The sequence below is a fragment of the Botrytis byssoidea genome (genome assembly GCF_014898295.1).
Source record: "Botrytis byssoidea strain MUCL 94 chromosome Unknown BBYS_009, whole genome shotgun sequence".
Lineage (NCBI taxonomy): Eukaryota > Fungi > Ascomycota > Leotiomycetes > Helotiales > Sclerotiniaceae > Botrytis > Botrytis byssoidea.
In genome coordinates, this window is record NW_024065850.1 from 1,653,858 (window position 1) to 1,672,081 (window position 18,224).

At 42.4% G+C, this 18,224-nt stretch overlaps 6 protein-coding genes across 6 annotated transcripts; 5 read left to right on the forward strand and 1 right to left on the reverse strand.

The window, feature by feature from the left end:
• Positions 1-258: 258 nt before the first annotated feature.
• EAE97_005632 (uncharacterized protein) lies at positions 259-1,942 on the forward strand (the record flags this gene model as incomplete). The annotated part of the gene is made up of 4 exons (XM_038876144.1): positions 259-303; positions 610-1,501; positions 1,645-1,745; positions 1,799-1,942. 4 exons carry the CDS (start codon positions 259-261, stop codon positions 1,940-1,942), a joined length of 1,182 nt encoding a protein of 393 aa, XP_038733481.1.
• Positions 1,943-3,961: 2,019 nt separating this feature from the next.
• EAE97_005633 (uncharacterized protein) lies at positions 3,962-6,086 on the forward strand (the record flags this gene model as incomplete). Its single annotated transcript, XM_038876145.1, has 4 exons — positions 3,962-4,170; positions 4,234-4,455; positions 4,610-5,213; positions 5,376-6,086. The coding sequence occupies 4 exons, from the start codon at positions 3,962-3,964 to the stop codon at positions 6,084-6,086; spliced, it is 1,746 nt and encodes a 581-aa protein (XP_038733482.1).
• A 2,096-nt stretch (positions 6,087-8,182) lies between these two features.
• Positions 8,183-9,506, forward strand: EAE97_005634 (uncharacterized protein; the record flags this gene model as incomplete). The annotated part of the gene is given in 5 exon segments (XM_038876146.1): positions 8,183-8,569; positions 8,633-8,989; positions 9,039-9,107; positions 9,159-9,287; positions 9,300-9,506. 5 exon segments carry the CDS (start codon positions 8,183-8,185, stop codon positions 9,504-9,506), a joined length of 1,149 nt encoding a protein of 382 aa, XP_038733483.1.
• Positions 9,507-10,029: 523 nt separating this feature from the next.
• On the reverse strand, positions 10,030-10,763 carry EAE97_005635 (uncharacterized protein; the record flags this gene model as incomplete). Its single annotated transcript, XM_038876147.1, has 2 exons — positions 10,030-10,672; positions 10,729-10,763. 2 exons carry the CDS (start codon positions 10,761-10,763, stop codon positions 10,030-10,032), a joined length of 678 nt encoding a protein of 225 aa, XP_038733484.1.
• A 640-nt stretch (positions 10,764-11,403) lies between these two features.
• EAE97_005636 (uncharacterized protein) lies at positions 11,404-13,137 on the forward strand (the record flags this gene model as incomplete). The annotated part of the gene is made up of 4 exons (XM_038876148.1): positions 11,404-11,729; positions 11,780-11,977; positions 12,031-12,477; positions 12,525-13,137. 4 exons carry the CDS (start codon positions 11,404-11,406, stop codon positions 13,135-13,137), a joined length of 1,584 nt encoding a protein of 527 aa, XP_038733485.1.
• A 1,300-nt stretch (positions 13,138-14,437) lies between these two features.
• EAE97_005637 (uncharacterized protein) lies at positions 14,438-16,166 on the forward strand (the record flags this gene model as incomplete). The annotated part of the gene is made up of 3 exons (XM_038876149.1): positions 14,438-14,481; positions 14,533-14,605; positions 14,667-16,166. The coding sequence occupies 3 exons, from the start codon at positions 14,438-14,440 to the stop codon at positions 16,164-16,166; spliced, it is 1,617 nt and encodes a 538-aa protein (XP_038733486.1).
• Positions 16,167-18,224: the final 2,058 nt, after the last annotated feature.

Consider the following 18,224-nt stretch of genomic DNA (forward strand, 5'->3'; position numbering starts at 1 on the left):
TCCAAAATAACTCATATTAAAAGCATCTATCATCTCGTTAAGAAGAAATAGAAGAAGACAGTCAAAGTGGCGCACGTTAAAAAGATTATACTATTCTCACTCCCTTTATTTGCATTCTTTGTCGCTCTACTAATCACGCTGCGAAACGGACCTGGAACGTGGGAAATAGCTGGACTTGATCTAGGATCGGGCGAGCAGAGTAAAGGCGACCTAGAAACTATCGGCGAAGAGGAAATAGAACTAGGTTTAGGAGACAATATGGGTGGTGGGAAAGGATATCGCGCCGTGGCGTATTTTGTAAATGTATGTGGCTTGTTTCATTCTTCTTTTGTATTATCTGGGCGCGGGGGGTAATTGAGGTTCTGAGTGGGTGAGAGATTCGACGCTTCAAAGATATGGGATGAAAATTGGATTTCCTTTCCGAGGATCAATCCGGACAATAGAAATGGGAAAGAAAATGAACTTTCGGTTTCTCTCTGTCTTCAGACGTGGCGGGACGACGGTGCGATGCTGTACAAGTGTGCACGATGATCTCGTAATTTTAACGGAGAAAGAGAGATGGCAACATTATAACGATGATATGGCAAGACATAGACTGACATCACGCAGTGGGCAATCTACGGCCGCAAACATTTTCCCCAAGATCTCCCTGCCGAGAAATTGACCCATATTCTCTACGCATTCGCCAATGTCCGTCCAGATTCTGGCGAGGTATATATGACTGACGGCTGGGCCGACACTGATATTCATTTCGAAGGCGATTCATGGAATGACGTTGGTACTAATTTGTACGGTTGCTTGAAGCAACTCAATATCCTCAAATCACGAAATCGATCTTTGAAGATATTGCTTAGTATTGGTGGCTGGACCTATTCCTCCAATTTCGCCCAACCAGCGTCAACGGAGAGTGGAAGAAGAAAGTTTGCAGAGAGTGCAGTGGATTTGATAAGGAATTTGGGATTCGATGGAATTGACATCGATTGGGAATATCCCAAAAACGCCGAAGAAGCCCGAGATTACGTTCTTTTGTTGAGAGAATGTAGGGAAGCCATGGACCGTTATTCTAACACTCTCCCTACACCCCACCACTTTGAACTTACGGTAGCATGTCCAGCTGGTCCTCAAAATTACAATAACATGGATATTCACGGCATGAACCAATATATCGACTTCTGGAACTTAATGGCATACGACTATGCGGGATCGTGGGACAGTGTTGCAGGACACCAAGCAAATGTGCATGCTAGCCAATATAACCCAAATTCCACGCCGTATAATACAGAAAATGCAGTCAGGGCATACGAGGCAAGAGGAGTACATAGCCATAAAATTGTACTTGGAATGCCGATTTATGGGAGGGCCTTCCAGGGGACTGAGGGATTGGGACAGCCGTTTAATGGGGTGGGAGAGGGTACTTGGGAAAATGGCGTACATGATTTCAAAAAGTTACCACAGGAAGGTGCGAGGGAATTCGTGGATGAGGAAACTTGTGCAAGTTATTGTGAGTTGGCCATTTTCTACCCCTGCATTTTTCAATATTTGATGCATTTTCTTGATTTTGAAAGAAGAATAAATGTAAAATAGCACTACGGGTGGATATTTTGATGCGACGAGATAGGAAGGAAACGCTAACAGACCATAAAGCGTACAACGAAAATACAAAAACCCTCATATCGTACGACACAGTCGAGATCGCCCGCAGAAAGGCTCACTACATCAAGCAAAGAGGTCTTGGTGGTGCTATGGTATGTTTTTCCCCATATTCGCTTGCATCATGTCACTAACCCAAATGAAACAGTGGTGGGAATCTTCGGCCGATCATCCAGAGCCAGAAAGGTCTCTAATTTACAACGTGGTCAACGTTTTGGGCACTTTGGAGCAAAGCAAGAATTGTATTCAGTATCCAGGGAGTAAGTATGAGAATTTGAGGAACGGGCTTTAGCATAGGTAGCCTAGAATAGTTCAAGAAATATGATCTAATGGAGATGGGAAGAAATCCGGAAAATAAATGATCGAACGTTGGAGACGGGTTATTTAAGAACGTTTGTTTACTATAGGAGCGGTTTTGCATATTGGACTTTTATGGCACTAAAGAAGTTATGGTGAATGAGGAGTAATGCATTTCTTGCGTACATATAATTCTTTCTCGACATTTGAATTCTGATGATATAAGGTCCTGAGGGGTTCTGCATCTGACAACAAGCTACTCCCACCCAGATGGGTCTCCACCTAGGCCGCCTGCAAGTAAACTGCTAGTTATCAGCATCACTCTTGGTCGCAGTCTCAAAAGTAAGGCTGCAAAAGCCAGCGGTCATCCCTCCCTCACTCACAGTATTTCGTCCTCGACACTACAGATTTTAACCACACCCTTTCAAACTCCAAGGACCGACTTCAGCTAAACATCGACTCAAGCAATTCGTCAAAATCATCACGTCAATCAGATACAACTCTTTACTACTCGAATTCGTGGCTTTTGTCAATTCGGTCTTATGATTCAATGTTGGGAATGACCACCGATCTGGACGCGATAATCCGGCGGACCGATGGCCATATGGAATCGGGGCGCTTACCCTTCTCTCAATCTTTTGGCTCACGCCATTCACATGTGACCAGAACAACAATGAAGCGGGTGCTATATAGACCTCAAATCCTGCCCCTACATCTCAACCTTTCCCTTTCAGATAACAGAACCTGTACCACAACCATGCTTGAAAGATCTTGTCAAGCGGGATAGAAAACTTTCCAGCTGTTCCATAGAGAGTCAAGATGTGTGCCCGGAACATCATTAAATGAATCCATTCTATCTGAAAGGTTCTTGAGTCATCGATAAAGAGCCTAGAGAATGCTTTTCACACACCTTTCTCATCCATGCAAGGTTCGCGCCCTTGTCGTTAATTCGTAGATCATGAGTTGGCAAAGAACTACCAAATTCCCTACGACACCATAAACCACTTGGTTAAGCCCACAAAAGAAGGAGTTGCCCACAACACCTGAAGCTCCTTCACGCAGACAGATTTCATTGTCGGAAGCTTGAATCTATTGAATGTGGTTCAGAGCTGGTCGGTGTTTGGTGGGACGGAAAAAGGTAGCCGCGATGCTGAGTCATCATAAACTTCACGTTAAACACGCGTATTTTCAAACCCTCTTTTCGACTGAATTAGAAAATGAAATGATAGAGAACCTTGACGGGATGATACGAATTATCCGAATCTTCAGAAGACGGTTGGAGGCGAGGTAAGGTAAAGCAAAGCAAGTCTGATTTCCTAAGGCATCAATTTCAATTGAATTGCCATAATAATCGACATCTCACTGCCGCCTCTTCCGTTTTCTCAATATCAAGTTTCAACCCGTCCCGTTCTCTTCTACTTCGACACTTTTTTAATACTGTACGCTAGACTCTTGGACTCCAAATACTCGCAGTGGATCCCCCTGGAACTCAAAAGTTCTGGAATTTTAATTTGTCTCATTTCCACTTTTTGTATTGGCGGTCTGAGTTCATTAAATTCCTTTTCCACTACGCTACAGACTCATTGGTCGGGGCTCTATCTTCTGCAGATTTCCTCCTGCAATAAGGATCTCAGTCGCCATTCTATCCGAAGAAAGACTTTTGTCGGTCAAATCTTCCTCTCAGTATCACACCTGGCAATCTCATCGGCTCGAGAAATAGTTTGAACACCTAATTAGCAACTGATCATTCAGTCTATTATGCTCCAGTCGCAAGCCATATCCAGATCTATTCGAATCTCCTTCAGAACCAAATCCATCTTACCAAACATCCCACTGAAAGACCTAAAGTCTTCTGCCGCTACAATCGCTAATTTTATTTAGCAAATCGCAGGAGACCTTTCTCTATGTGACCTGCGAACGAGGAATCATATCTTTCAAAAGCCTCTCCCAATCAATACCGCCATCAGTCTTTCATATACCGAGGCGCTTGATTATAAGAGAACCCATCACAAATATGTCACTAACCACGAGGATGAATGGCTACTTCCGTGAGCAGAGCCAGCGCGCTCGAGGACTTCATGTTCTTAAGCCCTCTATTACTCTTCCACGTGGCGTCTTAGATGGGCCTAGACGAATAATTGACCCAGATTCCGGTCTGGTATCTCAGGAAACAACTTCACGCGAACTCCAAGTCTCGGATTATCATTGGGATTCTCAATTTGAGTAAGCTGGCCCACTCTCCCACGCCACTTTTTTCTCATAATATGGAAACTGACAGACTTTTAGGGAACTTCTAGAAGCAAATTGGGAAGAATCTGATGACGATCAAGAGTTTACTGCTGGAGAAGCAATCACTGCACAATTTAAATGTAGGAAACCTCGTGTACCACGTTTAATGCAACTTTCGGTCGATTCTATTGTAAAGAACGTTAGCAGTATTACCTATGAAACCATCAAAAACATGCCTTCAACGCAGCTCGAGTTCCTTTGGCGGGAACTTTCAAAGAGGTTAGTTTTATCATTCTTTCTCCTTACTCTACTCTTAAATCGATGATTGCTGCAAAAAGACCCTGCACATTCTTCATTGTAGAGCACAGGATTCCAGATACTTGAAAACTACCTTGCATACTAGTACTGAGTTTAGCTGATCTCTTGGGTGTAGATGTGTCTACAGTTTTAATACTTGGAAGGCCTTTTCAAAAGCTCTCGATCGACAAGAAGGTGCCATTTTAAACCAATTTCGATACAGTGGTTCTGTCGCAGAGCCAGTACCGTCCTTGTCTGTCTACACGAAACCACTCAAATCAACTACTTTCGACTTTCTTGCACACTTATCTATTACCACTGCATTCGGTACTTCGAATATGGTCGAGTTATCTACACTCGTTAATTTAGTAGCTCTCGAGATTTCGAATCCAAAGCAAGATAATCGTGGAAGAACTGCCGGTAAGCAGTTCGATGCGAGCTTCGGAGATAGAGTAATCAAAACCTGGAGCGAAGTCGCAGCGAAGGGAAAGGGATTCAAAGTCTTGAGAATTCTAAAGCTTCGAAATTTCCTGGAGATCACGAACAATTGCTTCCAATACCTAAACGACTTTCCTGCTTTAGCTGTTTTCGATGTTATGGACTGTGATTTCAATGGATTGGCTCAACTCAGCGCTGAGAAACTTGGCTGGGAAATACATCCTGATGGAGCGTTACTCGAAATCTTGCAGTCAGATTGTGTAAAGCATATTATGGCTATGCGCGCAAGTCTTGGACTTCTTGTAAGTCATTTCATTCAACTCTTGAACCCCTTTTTCTTTTGAAAGAATCTCGGCAACAGTCTGAGCACGGACCTTTGTGTTCTGAATTTTTCTAAACTTGCTCGAGCACGTGCTTTGCATATGCCGTTTCAACAAAACAATTGCTAACAACAACTATCATAGGCTAGACCAATCCGTAGATCCACTGCTAAACCTCTGTGGGACAAAGCCAAAATCACAATGATACCTCGATCAGATGTACCAACCTTACTTACTGGAGGATCTCAGTCCGCAGCACGAAATAGCGCGTACCTTCACGCCGAAGAGCAAGTAAGAGCGATGGAAAGAACCCCTGCTGGCCGCGCCAAACTCAAGAGAACCGGTCTCTCTCACTTTGAAGCTGTGGATTATATCAGTCGCAAAGAATATCGCGAGCTTGAAACTTGGGAATTCCGTACCCTTACCTCTCTCAATCGAATTAGCGAGCTTCGCAACGACGAAGATTTGCGTGCCGCTGGCCTAAAGGTCGGCGAGTTTGTTCCTATGGTCTCCGGTGAATTCATATCTTCTATTCCAATTGCCTCTCTTCGTCTCGGTCCAGAATTATTTTGTACACCATCGCGGGCGGATTTGCATCAGCCATTCTACGATGGCGGAATAAGTGATAGATCGCTGAAGTATACTAGCAAAAACCTTGGAGTTGGCGCAAAAGGTTACGTCTATACTCGTATCACGATACCTATCGCTAGAGCTAGATCCCGACAGCAGCTCAATGAAACAATAGGTACCGAAGCTAGTGGCTCAGGATCTCGACCAAGCAAGCGTAGGAAAGTTAGAGGGGATAAGAGACAACAAATAGGCGATCTCTTGGCGGGGGTGATGGGAGTTATATAATTCTGGAGTTATTCTCGAAACTTATGGTGGTACTTGGCGTATAATTGCTCCTGGAAGTTCGGATTCAGGACCTTTCGGGGAATTCTTGTCTTGGTGAAATTCGAAATTTCTTTTGATGGTTGTAGGAGTTTTTGTATCCGCGTAGTTAGGAATACCCAAGTCAATTTCATGTCATAGACTCAAACTATAGCAAATAATGTAACATATTGTTTTCCAAACGTATTGGACGACAAACTTCTTTAGTTTCAATCAAACCAGATGATTGAGCGATTGACAACGTGAAGATAGTTCACCGGGCCCGAATAAATTTAGAAATCCCTCGACGTCTCTCATTACAGATCTGGTAATGGATGATATTGTTTGTACTATTCAAAATCATAATTTAATTCAATTCAGATTTATATGCACAGAGGGAAAACAGAAATGTATGTACAATGTTTTGATTATACTCATTTTCCTCCATCATTCCAAATATATATCAATCACAATCCTTGTGGTGGCAGAATCCGTGGTTAACGAAGTGATTGCTGCATCAACTACAATAAATTCTTTAGGCTTTCATTCTGTATCGAAAAGAATATTTTTAATAGATTAACATGATTAATCTTATTTTTGTACTCAATGAGGCTTATTCTAATCAATAGAGTTTTCATGAATTTCGTGAATTTGAAAATCTATTAGGTTTTAATCTAAAATAATCATTTTCAAATAGCGAAAAGTCTATTTATATTAAAATCAAATTATACTCCTGTTCATGCAATATATTCTGTATTATATAGTATAACAATAGAGCTTCCATTTGAAGAATAAATTGGAAACGATAAAGGCAATAAACAGACTTCCCCTTTAAACTTTCGGCTAATGCCTTCCACCCACCCTCTAGCTCATGTACTCTTACCCCTTCTACTCCTAGTTCCTACAGTCGCTCCCTTCCACTTTTCCTAAAATTCCAATATTCACTCTTGAATTTCTAAAATCTTACATGGCCTTTATTTTCTTTTTTCCTATCAAAATTCGGTAATAAACGGATTACCAAAAATGCCGATTTGATTTGTTTCTCACAAAATAAATGTATAGTTAATAACGAATAGAATACTAATATCACAACATACACATTAAAAGTTTGTATAGGGGTTTGTATTGAATTCCTCTTCGTTCCGAATATTAACTTTGCCACCACACGGAATGCAAAATTAATTGAATCCCTTTAGTGAAAGAGCGTTCAACTTTCTAACTTTTCTTCCCACCGAATCAAGATCCAATTTCCTATCGCCGGATAAGCCCAGGAATAAGGCGTGGGAGAGGGTGAGCTATTGTAATAATCACTCACGTGTCACATATTTCTCTTATATTTGACCTTCGCGAGTTGATTGGTACTACTGGCGGTACTCGCCCCAGGATTAACAGCCAACCTTTTGCTGACATGGTGGCCTTGCTACGCATGTATTAGAAACAGCCATACTAAGAAAAGTGGAGTCTGCAAGTAAATCGTGGTACAATTGAAATTTACAAGGCTATAATGTCATACCAATACGTAGGCAAGGCCCCTTTTGTGGCATGATTACAGCAGCAAAACGCCATCTAAACAAAGTAATACAACGTAGACAGAAACAAAAACGAGGGGTAAGCTAAACCCTGCTAGTTTAATCTCATTAGGCATATGCTTTCATACACTTCGAGACATCGGCTTGATAATCACCCAGCTCTACACCTTTCAGATAGTAAAGTTACGGGATTTAATCATATCAAATTCAGCCAGGGGTTTTGCTTTCGGATCATATCTCCAGCAGGCTGAAGCCTGTTAGGTACGTATACAAAGCAATAGGCCATGGCATTGACTATTCACAAGTGTCGCGCACTATCCTCACACCAGCTTGTCAGAGCCCCAATTTCGTTTCAATATAGCAAAGAAACTATGTATCCACAGAAATGAGAACAAAAGCCCATGGGACCCAACGTATCGGTTCCAGATGATATGAGAGAGACATGCAGATCAAGAAGGGAGTCTATGGAGACTCTGAATAGGGGCAATGCAAGCAATTTCATGCGAAGATAAAAGACACCGGACTATTTCGAAGTCATCCATTCATTGAGGAATGATAAGGCTACCTGTCAAAAGCCAAATGAACACCCAGCTGACGACAAAAAAATCGATATCAAGATGGTTGTTTCATCTCGTGAAACGACGGCTGGGTATAAAATATCCGAAGAAAAGATTTACTGCCATACGTCTGTTATGCAGACATTCAAAAATACAATTTCACATCTTTTTTTGCCCAAGAGACAGTGAAGGCGACCAGAGGATAACTTGGTGTTGTGTGAGTAAACTACTGCTCAAAGCACAGTATTATCTTGACCTAAATTGTCAGGAGTGTGCCGGGTACCCCTATGTGGATTTCAAAACAAAATCGCCAGAAAATATGCGAGACATACACGCGATACTGCATAACGTCCAAAATGTAGCAATCCGTAAATTTCGAGCTGTTCCAACTGGAGCAGGTCGACATTTTAGTTTCTGAACATTTTCTAATATTCCGCATTCAAAGGTCTCATCTAGTGGCCATGCTCACTCGGTCACGAATACCTTTCCACCCACATCGCAAGCGTTGACAAAATTAACGCCGAAATCACCAGCATTGATCTCTACGACATCCACCTCGTCGTTATTGATTTTGTCAACACCAACATCTTCCGTATGGACCTTATCAACTTCGACAGAAGCAACCTCTCTCGAATTCTGTACAAACGCTGGTGAGAATCTCAAAAAACTTGGCGAGATTAATCTCGTTGGTACAAAACTTGATGAGGATATGTTCAAAAGGACTCGTGAAAAAGACTATGACTTGCGCGGCGCGTGGTCCAAACTTTGGCTTCTCAAACCAGCATCTGTATATTTCGTAAGGGTATGTGATTAAACAACATTTCATTACAACTGCTGACCACAAAGACCAGTTCTCTGTAGAACAACGTTATCGCGTCGGTATTCTGCAAAAACCACTTTCTCTACCACCCGAAGTAGAGGTGGATCGAGACCGCTGGATATAAAATCTATGTTCACTTGATGAATGAGAGCTTCCTGTTACGGAGAATGTTATCTTCCACTATCTGAATTGCACCAATCCTACAGGAATTCTTTTCTGGATGAGAAAAGTCGCACGAAAATGCAATACAAGTATACTTGATAACGGAGCTGCACCAATTGTTTTGGGATAGGGAATCCATATTGATGAAGGCCCGAATTACAAAGTTATCTTCTGTATAAACTTTGTGGCCCAAGTGATAGGCGGCATCATAGCTTTGGCATGGTCACTTGCCAAAGGAGATTTTCATGGTGCTTTTGGCTTCGCGAGTTGGTTTATAGCTTCCGTGAACGCAATTCTGCTGACGCTTACGTATTGGTTAGACGAGCAAGCCTTATAAGCTCTACATGTCAACTGCCATGATGATTGTATTTCTATTGGACAATTAGATTATGTTAATATGATATTTTATTATCAGGATTCAAGAGGATGATAGACAACAGGTAAAGTCCCGATGACTAACTTCAAACATTAAGTGTAAAGTCCCTTGCTATAGAAAGATGAACAGACGATACAATAAGGTAGAGATATGACCTGCCTAACTTGGCTTCCTGTAAATTAACGAGTCCATGAATGAATTATCCAGCTATGGAGCATATCACAATGAGCATGCATAAGCTACCCCGTTCATTGAGTTGTACAAACGTTTTACAAGCGTTGAAAGTCCAGTTTGGTTTTCAGACACACGGCTTTTATACACTTGTTCAGCTACAGGAATGCTGTGTGTACCGGCTATGACTCTTTGCGATGTTCATAGCTTAAAAGCCTCTTGAAACAATAGACCACCCCTCAATTTGGAACTCGCGCTGCATCCGGAAAACAAACAGTAGAAGCACTGGAAACAATGATGAACGCTTTTTCTTCTATGACTTCATGTGATATTCCGCCAACTGACAATCTCTGACATTGCCGGCATCATCAAACAAGGAGAGTTCGGGAAGTTCACGTGTCCTCATGTTATCCAGAAGCTCCTCAAACACTTCCCTTGCAATCGAACGTTCAAGTGACTGTAAATGCTCCCCTTGTTGTTGATAATTTCCAATTGAGAGGATATCTCCGATTAATCGACGCAAACCCGATCTGGCGTAGGTAGCCTTGTAAGTCGCCTCGATTTGGTTCGGGACCATGAATGAAAAGTCTCGTAGATGTATTAAATGATCCATTGCTGCATTGAAAGCAAGGGGAAAGTCCCAATACTCGCAAAGTATACACAAATGGACAACGACAACTGCCCAGGTCTCATCGAACAAGGGCTCGTGCTCCATCTCAGCCTCGCTCAATATTGTATCCATATGGTCTTCTTGCAACCATTGCAGGAACAACTGTAAAGGAAGTTGGAAACAATCATCGAGTACATAAGCTGTATCACGGGTAGAGTGCAAGCCCAAATCACTGAAAAACGTGTTTTTATTCGTCACACGCTTGTTCTCGACTTGATATTCTATTGGGTATTGTTGGCCTCGAAATTTGACATAGAATGGAGACCAATTCCTGGCGAAGGGGGAACTGTAGATGAGATTGTGTAAGCATAAATGCAACAGGGTGGTAGAAATCTCATATACATTGGTGAATCATCGAAAGGATTGCTTGATTCCATTGTGCCTTGCACAATCCTGCGATGGGAAGGAAATATCTATGTTATTAAGTTTTATAATCTTGTTGTGTCAAGAAGTGATTTGATAAGAGTACGGATTTTTAGCAGAGATGCTGAAAGTATTTGAGAAGTAGAGAAGTAGAGAACACATGAACTGAACTTCTCTCGTGGTGACCCTCTTTTGATCATTTTCATTACATTGTCGAGAGGAAAGGGGGACCTTCGAATAGTGCATTCAATATCAAGGTGGTTACTGCCTTCGAATACCATAGGTAAGTTGAGTGGTCCTACGGAATTCGAGTGAGAAAGGAGGCCGGCATAACACTTCATTATTACTCTTAGATTGGGTATATAAGTAAGATGAATTCAAGATTTCAAGCATAATTAATCAGAATTCCGGATTTCGACAATGCTTCCCAAACATTACCTCTTTTTGTGGTATGAATTCAGGAGGTGGAGTGGATTACCGACATTAGTTCATAAATTCGTCAATCCTTATCAGCTTATCTTTAGCGCATAATCGCGAAAAGGGGACTGACTGATCGCGTCGAACGCGTAGGATGTTTAAATTGATTTTCGATTCGAGGCTTAAGTTATTTCCGCTGAAATTTTGGGAACCGCGGATACATACACGAACCTCATTATGCCACATTCTGTTTCCCCCGAAGAACTCTCGATACAATCACAAGAGAATATGTCTGAAAACAATGAGAAGCAGGATGATGCACAAATGAGTCAAGAGGCAGAGGATGCGTCTGCCAACATGCAGGTTGCTGAATTGAATGATGAAGAAGATATTGCAATGGCAGATGCTGGAGTTCAAGGCGAGGTGATACCTCAGGCGACTGCGAAAACCGAGACCAATTTATCAGAATTGTTTGCAGATGCAGAGTCAGACGATGAGTTCCCAAGTACAAATGCGAAAGAGGAAAAGCTGCCGAGCTCACCTGAAGCGCCAGCTTCCCCAGTGTAAGTATTGAAAGCTGCATTCCAGGCTCAGAAGCTAAGTAGATATCAAGAAATATCGGTCCTGCATCGCGAGCATCAGATCCAGAAGTTATGCGGTCCTTTTATCAGAGACTTTTCCCTTGGCGCCATTTATTTCAATGGCTTAATCATTCTCCGACACCCTCAACCGATTTTGGACATCGGGAATTTGCATTCACCCTTCAAAACGATGCATACTTGCGATACCAAGCATTCCCAACCTCCGATCTGTAAGTGATGGTGTACCGTTTAGGCCCGGCCCACTTGCGCTAACAAGCTTCAGTCTGCGTAAGGATGTTCTTCGTCTTATGCCGTCCAGATTTGAAATTGGCCCAGTGTATAGTACAAATCCCAGGGATCGCAAAACACTTCGCAAGTCTTCCGCCTTTCGACCAATAGCCAAGGAGTTGTGCTTCGATATTGATTTGACAGATTACGACGAGATCAGAACGTGCTGCGACAAAGCGAATATTTGTAACAAGTGCTGGCAATTCATTACGATGGCTATCAAAGTGGTTGATGTTGCGCTACGAGATGATTTTGGGTTCAAACATATCATGTGGGTATACTCTGGAAGGAGAGGAGCTCACGCTTGGGTATGCGACAAGAAAGCTAGGCAAATGGACGACCAGAAGAGAAGGGCTATCGCCGGATATCTTGAGGTCATTCGAGGTGGATCGCAAACTGCGAAAAAGGTTAATGTGAAAAGACCATTGCATCCGCATGTATTGTATGTGCATTTCCACTCTAATTCATCCTTTTACTAATATGAAGTAGACGAAGTCTTGATATACTCAAAGGTCACTTCCAAAACGACATACTTCATGATCAAGATCCGTGGGAGGAAGACGATAAAATTGACAAGTTATTACAGCTTCTACCTGACAGAACGCTGAATGAAAGTTTACGGAAAAAGTGGAGCTCTGCTCCTGGACGGTCATCAACGTCCAAATGGGCTGATATTGATGCATTGGCAAAATCCACCAAGGGTCTGGATCCAAGAGCCTTACTTGAAGCGAAGCAAGATATAGTTCTCGAATACACATACCCTCGACTCGATATTGAAGTCAGTAAACATCTCAACCATTTACTCAAAAGCCCTTTCGTCGTTCATCCAGGCACGGGAAGAGTGTGTGTTCCTATAGATACCAGACATATAATGGACTTTGATCCTCTCGCTGTACCAACTGTGACAGAACTTCTTGGTGAGATCGATCAGTGGGCTCCACCTGAAGATGGGGATATGGATGGAAAAAGCATACAGGATTGGGAGAAAACAAGTTTGAAGCCATATGTAGACTACTTCAGACTATTTGTCGCTGCTCTGATGAAAGACGAGAGCGATGTCAAAATCAAAAGGGAGCGAGATACAGATGCAATGGCATTCTGATTTTGTGGAATGTCACCACAGTCTTTGGCGTCATGGGTAGGTAGTGCTTTTGGCATAGATGTACTTGGTATATGGATAATAAATTAAGATATGAACATTAATTCGAATGATTATGATGCTAAGGTAGAAAGATCTTTGTTACATTGCAATTTCTCCTGGTATTACTTATGATACACATAGCTATGATATTATTTTAGGACTGCTCATGTGTTTCGCTGCGTCAGGAGCAACATTTGCATTGGTCTAAGCATTTTAGAAAATCAATTGTCCTTCGATGATCGGTAGCATGTTTCGAACTTCTTTGCCATTGATTGCTTCGTAAGTCAAACCTACTCCCGTCGTGTTTGATCTGTACGTGTAGTGAGTGAATACGTACTCAGGTAGGCAGGTAGGTATATGGATACATCAAGTATGACGGAAGGTCAATTATACATTTCTTGATAAGTGCTTCTTGGTGGGTGAATTCAGTGTTCTGTATGAATGTATCGAATTCTAGTCTTCTCAACCTTTTATCATCACCTAGGTAGGTACTAGATATATACTCCCTGGATGTTATTGTTATAAGGTGAATGTATAATACGATCCTGTGTACATACCTATGTACCGTACTTATTATTATTAACCCATCCTCCCTTCATTAGTCCTAATCTTAAAAACATTACATCACGTGGGCTGTCCTAGAATTACTTGGTAGCCTCTCCATTCTAGCCCTCCCGCCTGCCGAAAGCTTTTAGGAGCCACACTAAACCTTTAAAGTTTCTCTGATCTTCCTTTCAATCCAAACCACCTCACCTCACCTCACCTCACCTCAACTCAACCCAAATCAAACCCTTGAAGAATTTGAAATAAACACAACAACCCACGACTCACAACCCGTCAACTACCATACCACAACAACTACCGTCACAGAATCTTCAGATCTCTACATAAACCAGATCACCGATTACAATACTCAATTCAATTCATGCGCACAATCCTGCAGACAAGAAAAAGCATAAATCCATCTGCTTAATAACCCCACTACAAATACATCACAAACAACCAACAATTTCCTCGAGATCAACAACCACCCCTCAACTCGATAATAACTCGTATATTCTCATCTTACAAGATCAACATCAACATCATTGCGGCCTTCCTTTTCACCGGCCTTCTCTAGTGTTATACTATTTTATGCTGAATTAACCGCATACGATCCGAGACGAATTCCAATAGAACGCGACCTTATTTTCGCGCCTCAACACCACGTCTCAGACCTTTATTCTACAGATACCCTCTTCCAACAAAAACTACATATACAATGGCTGATGAGCTGGCAAATAAGCTAGCGGCTACAAAGATCAAGTATGGTCGTCACTCCTGGGATATTTTTAATTGTCACTGATATGAGAATAGTGATAATGCTTCCTCGGACAACTGGAAAGCTGGTCTTAACATCCCAGTGAAAGATACGAGGCAACAGACAGAGGTACTTAAACATATCGTTGTCTACTCTAAGTTTCTTTAGAGTCACTAACATATTTATGTAGGATGTTACCGCCACCAAAGGTCTCGAATTCGAAGATTTCTCCATCAAGCGAGAGCTGTTAATGGGCATTTTCGAAATGGGTTACGAGAAACCATCCCCAATTCAAGAAGAGGCAATCCCCGTGGCCCTTACAGGTCGAGACATACTGGCTAGAGCGAAGAACGGTACCGGTAAAACTGCCGCCTTCGTTATCCCTGCACTCGAACGCATCAACCCCAAAAACACCAAAGTACAATGTCTCATTCTGGTACCTACTCGAGAACTAGCTCTCCAAACTTCACAAGTCTGCAAAACTCTTGGTCAACATCTTGGCATCAATGTTATGGTTACTACTGGTGGTACTACCTTACGAGATGACATCCTGCGTCTCCAAGAGCCCGTTCACATTATCGTCGGTACACCTGGTAGAATCCTCGACTTAGCTGGAAAGAATGTGGCCGACCTCAGTGAGTGCAATATGTTTGTCATGGATGAAGCTGATAAACTACTCTCACCTGAATTCACCATCGTCATCGAACAATTACTCCAATTCCATCCAAAGGATCGACAGATCATGCTCTTCAGCGCAACATTCCCAATGACAGTCAAAGACTTTTCGGATAAAAACATGGTCGACCCCTACGAAATTAATCTCATGGACGAGCTCACTCTGCGCGGTATTACTCAGTTTTACGCATTTGTTGAAGAGAAAGAGAAAGTGCATTGTCTCAATACTTTGTTCTCAAAATTACAAATCAACCAGTCGATCATCTTTTGCAACTCCACAAATCGAGTCGAGCTTCTTGCCAAGAAGATTACCGAATTAGGCTATTCATGTTTTTATAGTCATGCTCGTATGATTCAAGCCAACAGAAACCGCGTTTTCCACGACTTTCGAAATGGTGTCTGCCGCAATCTTGTTTGCTCCGATTTACTTACTCGTGGTATTGACATTCAAGCTGTGAATGTTGTTATCAATTTCGATTTCCCTAAGAACGCTGAAACTTATCTTCATCGTATTGGTAGATCTGGCCGATTTGGACATCTCGGTCTCGCTATCAACCTCATTAGTTGGGAGGACCGCTTCAACTTGTATAATATCGAGCGTGAACTTGGGACAGAGATTGCTCCAATTCCACAAATTATCCCGAAGAACCTATATGTTTACGAGACTCCCGAAAACATCCCCCGTCCTGTGTCCAATTTCCAAACCAACACCCGCCAGGCATCAGGACCAGGACGGGATCAGCAACAACCCACGCAGCACGCTGGGAATCAGAGGAGCGGTGGTCAATATAATAATTATAATAATGGACGTCAGAGTGGCCCAGGCCAAAACCAGAGTCAAGGACAAGGACAGGTACAGGGACAAGGACCGAGACAAAACCAAGGTCAGCGTCAAAACTATTCCAGGGGCCGAGGCGGATTTGGTGGTGGTAGAGGAAGCGGTCAAGGACCACGACAAAACGGTTACGACAACTCAAGAGGAGGTCGAGGTCAGGGTCCTCCACCAGCTCAATAGGCTTGTGTACCAACCGTATTGCACGTGATGATGATGTTTGGAGTTTTGTACATATAACCTTCTATTCCCTTTCCGATAGACTCGATTTTACGACGGACATGGCTGCAGGATTTTTTTGCTCTCGACGTTGAGCTGTTTCTGGATGCATCCCGCTACTCGACTTGACGTTTGATTCGGCTCATGAATTTCTTCAGCTGTCGCTGAGTTTTCGTGTTTGTATCATATGACTCTCGTTTTTAAATTTTCTCTCTTTCATTTTCTCAACAGATAACTACTTTGGGTCGCATGAGTAGTAGCGGATAGCAAAAGTTTCGGCGAATTCGCTCTGGTATGACGGCATGGCGTAATGGGAGGGCGTTCAATGAGGGTACTCGCAGGAGAAACTTTTCTAGTCTAGACTGGTTCTGCTGTAAAGGCAATTCCGGAATGGGCGATGGGTAAATCTGTTTTCTTCATCTTATGGGCTCATGGTAATGAGCATTTGATGAATGGATGGTGACGGGTGGGCCAACTGGTGGATGATTTGTTTGTTGGGTTAATGTTAGTAAAGATGATTCAATCAACATTGACTCATGGCTGGCATTGATGAGAAGAGGGGAGCAGGAGATCGCGCTGCTGAGAGTGCTTTACAATGGCAATGATGGTCACTTCTCACACTCTTGAAGTGGGGAGCACGACATCTCGGGATGAGGGGTGTTCACAAAAAAACAACATAAAAAAACTTTAGAGAGGAACCTTCGATCTTGATGTTAGTTTGAATCGAGCATGGACTTGATAGCTTTCATCATTTTCAGACAATACTATTCTTTCTCTTTACTTGCATCTCGATGAGCATGATGATATTGATTTACATGTGATACAGTAGTACCGCATTGAACTTGAATATATATGACGGTTTGAAACATCAAATATTATATGCAGCAGAGCCTCTTACATGATGTTATGCACATGTGCATGCCGGCCAGTCGGTTGGTTGTGCACATGGACAGTGACGGAGAGCATGAAATTCTAATAAGTTCTAGTTTCAGTGCCTGATGTACTCAGGTTTAAACAGAAGCTGCAACCTATGATGTACAAAGTGGATCCAAGCCGAGGTAACCAAAGCTAACACGACAGTGAGGCAATGAGCACATGTACATGTACTTATTCTTCCGTGTCGGTCAATTCGCAGATTGAGCCATGTTACAATACATGACCTTCCCACTCCATGGATCAGGAATTTTGGAGGGCCATCATAACAAAGGGTAGCAAAATGTTACCTCGGGGTTCTAGCCTAATACTCGTGGCTGAGCTGCTAGGTGTTGCAAAATGACTCTCTTGGATTTGTTAGAATGGATGAGCGCATGGGAATGAATAGAACGAAAAGGTACCACGAGGCACTAAGAAGAACCACGGGCATGAAGTACGCATGGCGATAAGGGATGTAAATCAATGGACACGCTAGAAGGGAACAAGGAGAATTTATTTTTCGTCTGATGTCTCACTTTTCGAGAAAGTTCTTCTCGATGTTCTTGAACTTTTTGAATACCTAACATTGATGTATATTCTTGTCTCCGATGGTGAAACGTACGTGGTTAGCTAGATGCAAATTCATCTATCGAGGAAGTGAGGGAATGATCGAAATCAACATGTGGTCTTGGATTTGTCTATTCTTGTATAAAAGCACTCGGCGTGTTTACATTATACTCGTATATTGATGGGATGTAGATTAAGAGGAAGCTTGTGTACGAATAATAACAAAATAAATGACGCGTCGCAGGTCTTCCGGTGGGCACTGCTGTGGATAGACTGACTGCGCGAGATGCGAAATGCAATTTATATCTTCAATTTTGAGCGTAGCGAGCTATAGGGGCTGAGATCCCCCCCCCCCAATGTTGCACCTTCGCATATTGAACAGATTTGAGCGGCCAAGGATGCTCAAAACGGCAATATGAAATACTTTCTCCATCCTGTCTTTCACTTGATTGGATTGTAGATCCCCGCATGCTTATGATAAATAGACTTCGTGACAATGTAATCTTACATGCACGCAGAACAACTACTCTTCTTAGATATTTT